Source organism: Mustela nigripes, chromosome 7 (assembly GCF_022355385.1).
Source record: "Mustela nigripes isolate SB6536 chromosome 7, MUSNIG.SB6536, whole genome shotgun sequence".
In the NCBI taxonomy this organism is placed as follows: domain Eukaryota; kingdom Metazoa; phylum Chordata; class Mammalia; order Carnivora; family Mustelidae; genus Mustela; species Mustela nigripes.
This window is the reverse complement of record NC_081563.1, coordinates 117,335,357-117,344,325: the sequence shown is the minus strand read 5'-3', so window position 1 is coordinate 117,344,325 and position 8,969 is coordinate 117,335,357. Positions and strand designations below refer to the sequence as shown.

General features: G+C 48.0%; 1 protein-coding gene across 1 annotated transcript; it reads right to left on the bottom strand.

The window, feature by feature from the left end:
* Positions 1-2,197: 2,197 nt before the first annotated feature.
* Positions 2,198-6,739, bottom strand: PROCR (protein C receptor). The gene is made up of 4 exons (XM_059407972.1): positions 6,425-6,739; positions 3,832-4,074; positions 3,138-3,416; positions 2,198-2,889 (listed from the first exon to the last, which is right to left on the bottom strand). The coding sequence occupies exons 1-4, from the start codon at positions 6,501-6,503 to the stop codon at positions 2,774-2,776; spliced, it is 717 nt and encodes a 238-aa protein (XP_059263955.1). The 5' UTR covers positions 6,504-6,739; the 3' UTR covers positions 2,198-2,773.
* Positions 6,740-8,969: the final 2,230 nt, after the last annotated feature.

Genomic DNA, 8,969 nt, shown 5'->3' with positions numbered 1-8,969 from the left:
ATATCATTTTAAGGATTCTGATTTTAGCTCAATAATTACTCTGCTTTACAAAGCAGAGCAACGATGACATGAGAGATCTTTGTTTGTTTGTTTGTTTGTTTATTGCCATGTAGATGGATAAGAATTCAGAGAAATTAGAGGACAGGAGAGTAGTCAGAAGGAGGCTATTGCCATAGTCCACATACAATATTGAGCAAATCTCTCAATCTAGAGAAGGAGGGAGAGAGAAAGAGGAAGGAAGGAAGGAGGAAGAAAGAAAGAAAAAAGATTATCAGTCATAGGGTAGAGTTTTCTGGAAGCAGATGCTGAGACAATTGAGGTAGAAGATACTAACTGGGGAAAGGAAGCAGGGTTGAAGAGAGGGAGAAGTCAAACTGCAGTGTAGATAGGACAATGACAGAGACCCAGCCCCCCCTGGCAAGGAGCTCTGGAGTGAATACTGCTTATCAGAATTGTCCTGCAGTGAGCCAGAATGGCTGAAACTTTGCATCTTTGCTTTGCTCAGTCACCAGATGAAGACAGCCCCAGGAGGAACGTGACCTCCTGCAGGACTGTTCTCTGCAGGTGAGGCCGACATGGAAGGAACTGAAGCAGCTAGAGGCTTGCTAGCTGCTGCCTCTACGCCCTGTAACTAAATGGCTAGACTTTCCCTGAAGGTAGGACCGAGTAGTATACCTCCCGGCCTGCCACAGAGAAAGACAGGAGGGACCCGATCTTGGAAAAAAAAAGCAAGAGAGTGGAAAACGTGGATTAAATTCTACAGATACTCTCTCTTCTAGGTGGGGACCTTTATTGACCCTGAGGTTAACCTGAGATCTCTACCCTGATATGATTTGATAGTAATTCTGTTTAACTGACAGCAAACAACAGGAGAGAGAGAAAAGGTTTGGGGAGAAAGATAAGGAATTTAATTTAGAACATGTTGACTCAGAAATGTCTGCAAAATATTAAGTTAGAGATGATTTCAAGAATTAATGTAAATGGGGGGTCTGGAGGTCAGCGGTGAGTGCTTTATATCTATATTCTTTCTTTTTTTAATTTTGAATGCACTTAGTACTTCATTTATTTTAATTTATATTTGGGGAAAATGCATACCTAAGAAGTATATCAATTTAAAGGAAAACAGTACATAAATAGTCAGGGTGTGATGCTATAGCAAAATCATGAAGGTGGGTCACAGGTGACCAAAGTCTGAGAAACCCTGGGGTGCCTGTCCTTGGATCAGTGCCCACCCTTAGACAAATCTGTTCATGGAAGTAGGGTTGCCTGTTATGGGATATGGCTGCCCAAGTTCTGGCTCTTCTCCAGGGACTGAGGACAAAGCAGTTTCTTTGGGAAAATTCTGTGGGCAGGGGTAGCTTGAGGTGTTACTATGAACCTCTAGGTTGAGTTGTAGCTCTGGGGGCCACCGTCTGGGAGTGTCTGAGGTGGGCGTGTGGTTTCCAGCCTTCTGTGACCTTACTCTGAGGGGAGGTTGTGAGAATTGAATGTGATCATTGATACAAAGGTGCTTTGAAAATCAAAGCGAGGAGACAGTAGGCAACCTCCCTCATCTCTTCCGACTCAGTCTCTTTATGGGATGTATATCTATATTCTTACTTCATACTTGTAAAGCCTCAATGAGGTAAAGGCAGGTGTTATTTTTATTATACTCTTTATTTATGAAGAAACTGAGACTTGAAGAAGTTAAATTCTTCATTCAAAGAAGTAAAACTCAAGCCTGACAATAAAACACTGGCTTTTAAAGACAAAATGTGTTTTCCATGGAATGTGTCTTCCATGGAAAACACCGCAAATACATGGCATTTGAAGCCATAGCAGCTCATCCACAAAGGGTACAGTTCAAATGGGAACAAAAAGAGCCCAAAAAATGGAATTCTAAGGAAGCCACATTTCCAAGGCAAATGGAGTAAGATGACAAAGGCAAAGGGATTGAATGAGTGGCCACAACAGTTTCTAAAAATTAGAAGGATGGTATCTCAGAAGTCAAGGTTCTAGTCCACAAAGGAAAATGTTACGGATATCATGTGGGATGAAGCATTTACAATTAGAGGTCATTGATGATCTTAGAGCAGTTTATAAGGAAGTCAGTTTGCAGTGGTTTGGGAGTGTACAGAAGATGAGAAAGTAGAAGCAAAAGGTAAGGCTACATTCCCAGAAGTTTTGCAAAGTAGAGGGAGAAAAAAATAATGCCATATACATAAGTAAGGAATTTATTAATAATATTATTAAGTAATTAATAACTCTTTGCTCCCATATTACTTATATTTTACACTTTCACCATTTCTATGGTTATTTCTGTCTACCTCTATTATACCAGCGTCCCTTCCCAAGTCTGATGTGCCCGGAAGCACCGAATGTTGTTTATTTTGGTTGTGGATGGACTTCTTGTATTTGTTAGGTGTTTTGAATGCCTCAGGTGATTCTGTCCTTGAAGGATGTGCCATAGACATCCCCCCAGCCCCACCCAACTCCATCAACTGTTTTCCACAAAGATAGATAAGCATTCGCTTCTCAGACCAATTCAGCAAAGCATGCAAGCTCTTAGGTGCTCAGCAAACCAAAGACTCTGTCTACCTAGTCTCCTCCCTTCCCTTCCCTTCCCCTCCCCCAGACTCTGGGTGGGCAGATCAGAGAGAAGGAGCCGCCACTCCAAACCTTCTGGGATGTAATGTCCCAGATGGGGGACTGTGTTTGGTTTTGTCGTGAGCTGAGGTCTTCCCTTGCCAGCCCCCGTCAGTCCAGCCCTTTCTCAGAGGGGGCTGGAGAGTAATCAACACCGCCGTCCACCTGTGCACAGAAAGATGCCTACGGCCACACCAGCAATGATGAAACTGCCCACCAGGACGCCCAGGACCAGCGAAGTGTAGGAGCGGCCTGTTTGGCTCCCTGCAGAACATGCACAGAGTTAGCCTGAGGAACCTACCTCTAACATTCTCGTCCATGCTCTGAGTCACACCCGAAGGGATTCCCACCCGCAAAGGAAGGGGCTAATTCACCAAGTGATGGAAGTTGTGTATACTCTGTCCCAAACCTCCAGCCCGGGGCCTCCTGTTGCTCAAGGCACCCATCCTTCAGGTCCACCCATTTGCCTGGAACCCACCCTATACCCAGCCCCTACCCCCTTCCCATCCTACCTTTTGAGTTTTTCCAAGTGACATACTCCTGCATGTACCGCACGCAGATGTCCCGCAGATATTCTTGCAGTTCGTACCGAGTACGATTATAAAGGTTGAGCTGATGCACAGTGAAGGTAACCACCTTGGACGGTGCCTGGGGCCCTGCCACCCATAAGGCTGTCTCTGGCTGGAAACTCACAAAGGAGCTCCCATTCATAGTCACTTCGAAGAAGACGCGGGCTGGAGAGCCCTCAGGAGGCTGCTCACAGCCCAGGAAGCAGCGAAAGGTCAGAGGAACTGTGGATGAGGGATTCAGGGTGAGACAGCTGTGTGGAAAGGGTGTCAGGTGTGGGAGGATGGCCACCGGGGGGAACATGAACTTTTGGGGTTTAGGATGGATCAGGGACAGGACGTCCCAACACGGTCTACCCCGAGGTCATGCCAGCAAGAAGAGGGCCTGACCTAGGGTCCGCAAGTAGGACTCCTCTTCGGGCTCAAGCTCCCACCCAGCAATCAGCAAAGGCAGGTGCCCTGACACCTGGGCTCCTCCGGAGCAGCCAGGTAACAGAGACCCCTCCAGGAACCCCGCCTCTTCCTTACGCCCCTCCCCTTTCTCCAAGGCCCGCCCCCACCAAGTCCCTCCCACAGGCCACGCCTCCCAGCCGGAAGGCCCACCTTCGCCGGCCCCGCCCAGGCTGCACCTGCCACTCACAGGTCAAGCGCCGCTCCTGGTGCACCAGCTGCACCATCATTTGGAACTCTCTCAGGTAGGTCTTCAGGTGTTCCTCTGTGTGCACCCAGCTCTCGGGCGCCTCCAAGGGCTGCAGCTGCGTGATCGTGACGTTGGTGTCCTGGCCTTCCAGCACGTGCGTCGTCAGTCCCCCCAGCGACGCGTTGCCCCGGTGCCACACTTGATAGGGGTCACGGAAGTAGGAGATCTGGAGCATGTGGAGGCCTGCGGGTAGGTGTCAGCGCGTCAGCTCTTGGGCCGGCGTGAAACTGGAGATAATAACCCCCTACCCAAAGGCCGGCCGCCCACCTTCCTGGCCGCCCATAGTTATAGTTATAGTTATAAAGTGTGCTTTCACCCTTCCTCCCACAATCCTGTCCGGAGAGCAGGACAGGGATTATTATCTCCATTTTACAGATAAGGAAACTGAGGCTGGGAAGAGCAGAAGCCACTTGCTCCAGGGTAATCCAGTCAGTGGAAGAGCCGCTCCGATCTTTCTCTCTCACCCCTAACTACCTCCATTTCCGGTTCGTCAGCACAGGCTGACCTCCAATAAAATCCCATTCCTTCTCCAGTTCTCGGCCTCCCCCGCCACTGCCCTACTTCAGGCCTCATAGGTGCTCATCTGGATGGGGGTAGTAACTTCCTTCCTCATCCCCCTGTCCTCCTTGTTCAGTTTCACTCCTTCCAATCTGACCTCCATCTGACCCAGAAGTAAGATTATGCCCTTCTCCTACTTAAAATGCTCCAGTGACACATTCGCCTATCAATAATAGTAATAATTGCTGTTAAGTACTTATGATGAACCAAACAGTGTACCTACACACATTATTATCTTATTTGTGCTTTCCTCCCATTAGCTCAATGCAGTGGCTGCTGTTATTAACCTCAGTGCATAAGGGAAGCAGGCTAAGTGGTACAGCAGAACCAAGATCTGAATGCAGGCAGTGTGAGTCTGGCACGGTTAGCCACTCAGCCGTACTGTCTTCCCATGGGATGTCTGTCCACAGAATGAAGTCCAAAGTCTTTCGCTCGGCATTCAAGGCTGCAGGAGACCAGGTCCCAGCTGGCTTCTCTGGCCTCTTCCTGTGCTTAGATACAGTGAACTACTTGGAGTTCCTCGTGCTGCCTTCTGGCTGACAGGAATAGCCTGTCCAGGTTGCTCTGCCTCCAGGCAAACTTCTTTTCGTGCCTAAAGACCCAGCTCTGTTGCCATCTCCTTGTAAAAGTTTTCCTAATGCCTGTCCTCTTTACCCTCCCAGACACAGGGACGCCTGGTGGCTTAGATGCTTAAGCGTTCTTTTTTGTCATGATCTCATAGTCCTGGGATTGAGCCCCACATCAGGCTCCCATCTGCTTCTCCCTCTCCCTCTGTCCCTTCCCTGCTTGTGCTCTCTCTCTCTCTCTCTCTCTCAAATAAATAAGTAAAATCTATAAATAAATACTTACCTACTCTCCCAGACACAGTGAGTCTGTTTCAATGATCCCAGATTTCACATAACTGTTTTCAAATACATAACTGTCTCTGAATATACAGACTAGACTGGGCTCCACTAGGCTATAGAATTGTGCCTGGTTATTTGCCTTCTACACCTATTAAGGACCTGGCACAGGGTTGATGTCCAGAGAATGTATGAGGAGGGGTGGGTCTGGGGTTGTCAATCTGTGGGTGTGTGGTGTGTGCGTCTGGTCCACATTTGCATATGAAAAGTGCTCTGTGTCTGCAGGTATGAATAAGTAGGTCTGTGTGGGTAACCCTAGATAAGGTTCTTAACTGCCCCGCGCCCAGTCTCCTCTGCTGTAAAATGGAAATAATCATATTGCTCGCCATAGAGATATCGCGGGGGTTAGATGCGTCACTGCGTGTATTAACCGTAGTGAATGCTTGTAGAATTCTGGTGATTTGCTCCCTCTCTAAGACAGGGGTTGGTGGGGCGGGGGAGAGTATAGCTCTGGAGATTGTAGGAAAGGGGAGAGGAGGTCCGTGTGCAGTCACAATACAGAGCAATAACTCCTTTCTCCGCTTAAAGAGCCACTTAAGGCAGCCTGACCCCTGTACGCTCACCCATGGACCAGAGCTTCCCTTTCCCCAGACTTTCCCGCTGCCCCCTGCCACCCATCTTCCACCTTCTCCAGTCTCCTATCTGCCTTGCTTCTCTCAACCCCAGTCTCTTCAGTAGCTTCCCATTCCTTCCATCTCTCATCTCTCCTCCGAGTCTCTTCCCATCTTCCGTGGACTCACCCCTATCCACATTACTCTCAGCACTCCCTCTCCAGACTCACCCCCTCTCCCCAGGGCCAACCCCCTTACACTTTCTGCCCATCCCTTTCCGTTTCTCCAGTCCTGTTCCTCCAGCCTCTTCCATCACCCCCTTTCCCAGGCGAACTGTACTTCCTCACCTTGGCTTTGGGACACAAATCAGTCCCCGGGACCCAGCCTGCCCCATCGAGAGATCTGGCTGGCTGCAGGCACAGGCACTGTGGGAGAAGCGCTCCGCTGGTCTTCCCCATGTGCCCCAGACAAGCTGAGAGTCTCCAGAACCATCCCGAGGAAGGAGATGTGCCCCTGACTCACCATCTGAGGCGTCCTGGCTACAAAAGGCCCAGCCAGGCAGGAGGAGTAGACGCAGCAGTGGCAGCAATGTTGTCAACATCCTGGGGCTGAGGTTCTTACCCCACCTGGGCTCCTGGCTCTGGCAGGCAGGGGGCTCTGGCTGGCTGCAGCCTAGAGGGAAAAGAAGTGAGGAGTGTCTGGAAGGGGAGGAGGCTGAACGGAGGAGGTTGGAAGGTGGCCAGAGGATAGAAGGAGGAAGAAGGCGGCAGGCTTATAAAGTTATTCCTCCCCTGTCTCATTTCCTACTAGGGGGCTGGCCTCCCTCTTGCCCTTCCCTTGCCCCGCCCTGCATCGGCTCTCCTGCCCAGACCTGCCTTTTCCCTTTTCCCTGGGCCTCTTCCAAACGGGGAGCGGAAAAGGGGGAGTCAGATTCAGAGAGAAGTTCTGCCCTCGCTGAGTCAGGGGGTGGGGCATCTGCTTTCAACTTGGAGCACCCTCTAGGGTGTAGCGATCAGCAGGTTATTGATGGGGAAACTGAGGCCCCAAGAGGTGCAGGGACTTGCCCAACAGAAGTTTGTATGTCGTGCTGGTAACCGATTGGGATTAGAGTTCAGTTTTCCAGCATGCTGGCTATGTTTTATCAGGATTATAGTAATTACACAATCAAGGATCTTGCTCTCAGAAATACGTAGTTACAAAATGAGTACAAAACAGCTCACTGCAGTGCTCTTTGTAAAAGGAGAGAATTATGAACAATCTAAATCTCATTAGGGGATGGGTCACTTAAAGCAGTATTTTTCAAACAGGTCACAGTCTACTCCTGGATGATGAAACAGTTTAGCAGATGATGACTAGCAGCAGTTTTGTTTTTGTTTTTGTTTGTTTTTATGAACTGGAACAGAATAAAAATTTTCAGTGCCTCCTTCTGGGTCAGAGTAAGCATTATTTTATGAAATAGTCGTTCAGTTGTACACATGCCTGTTCTAGTTTTGTGAATGTATGTTTCTGTGATGGATTTTGAATGGCAGTTTAAAATGTATTTCTTACTCTGGAAGCAAGTGGAAACATTTGGAAGTCACTCCACCCAGCTATGGTAATCCTATAGAATTACCTATGGAATACTATGTAGTAGTTAAAAAACAAAACAAAAGCCCTCCCCTGCCTAATCACTCTATTTCCATATTACTTAATACTACCTGAAATTATATTACTTATTCATTTACATGTTTCTTGTCTGAATGTCCCACCAGAATGTGAGCCCCAAGAGGTTGTCCATCTTGTTTGCTCCCTTGCTTGGAAGGGAGCACATAATAAATACTACAATGCATAATCACTATCAGTTAACAGGTGATTGAGATAGTGACTCAGTGATTGCTGACTGAGACAGTGAAGATATGCATAAATCTCAAAGAGTAAGTTGCAGGACATCAGGTTTAGAACCATGTATGTGTCTGCCACACACGTTACCACTAAACAACCTATTTCTTTATGGAAGGAATCTGGAAGGATGTGCATCAAATATAACAGTGATTTATCTCCAGTGATTCATTATCAGGGAGGAGCCCAAGGTTAAAAGTATACGGATGTGTATGTATATGTGTATGGTGTGTGTATGTGTGTAAGCACGTGTGTGTGTGCATATGAATGTGTGTGGGCACCTGTGTGGGCGCATGCGTGTGTGAATGTGTGTGTGTGTGTGTGTGTGTCGGGGCGGCAGTCTTGTGGAAGGCCTTTTCCGTCTATTTTGTGAAGGGTTTTATCACTCTATCTATATTGTTTGAAAAGTTCACCCCTGGGGCGCCTGGGTGGCTCAGTGGGTTGAGCCTCTGCCTTCGGCTCGGTGGTGATCTTGACGTCCTGGGATCGAGCCCCGCATCGGGCTCTCTGCTCAGCGGGGAGCCTGCTTTCCCTCTCTCTCTGCCTGCCTCTCTGACTTCATGTGATCTCTGTCAAATAAATAAATAAATAATCTTAAATTTAAAAAAAAAAGAAAGAAAGAAAAGTTCGCCCCTAACATGAGATGATATATCTTGTGTGGAATTAACAATAAAAGTTTAAGTAATAAACTATGGGGGAAGAAGGTGGCAGATCACGTGAGCTGATGTACTGACATGAGACATTGATAAGTGAGAAAGGGGAGTGTGGAATGATACGTACAGGATAATTCCATCTAGTTTTAGTTTAGAGTGTTACTTCTGTCTGAGTAATACACCTATATCTGTAGGAAGAATACCAGGTGCGGGATGTCAGGAGAGATTAGCTCTGGGAAACAGGATTAGATAAAGGGTTGAAATGGGGGTTTTAACTTCCTTATTTTATATACTGTTCCTTGGAGGGAGAGTTGATGTCCTAATGGTTTCAGGGCAAACCCTGAACACATACCAGCCTCCCGTTCTCTGAACTGAATATAAGAGTGTCCGTGCTTACTCCTCAGTCATTGTAGATAAGCTTAGAAATAACCAAGTGTTGGGGCACCTGGGTGGCTCAGTGGATTAAAGCCTCTGCCTTCGGCTCCGGTTCTTATCCCAGGGTCCTGGGATCGAGCCCCGCATCGGGCTCTTTGCTC

What these genes read in the sequence shown, in the direction of transcription:
- PROCR (XM_059407972.1), bottom strand. Translation starts at nt 6,503, where the DNA reads ATGTTGACAACATTGCTGCCACTGCTGCGTCTACTCCTCCTGCCTGGC. An exon ending in TAGCCAGGACGCCTCAGATG is followed by an intron (nt 4,075 to 6,424) that starts GTGAGTCAGGGG and finishes ACCTACCCGCAG; the next exon opens with GCCTCCACATGCTCCAGATC. An exon ending in CACTTGGAAAAACTCAAAAG is followed by an intron (nt 2,890 to 3,137) that starts GTAGGATGGGAA and finishes CATGTTCTGCAG; the next exon opens with GGAGCCAAACAGGCCGCTCC.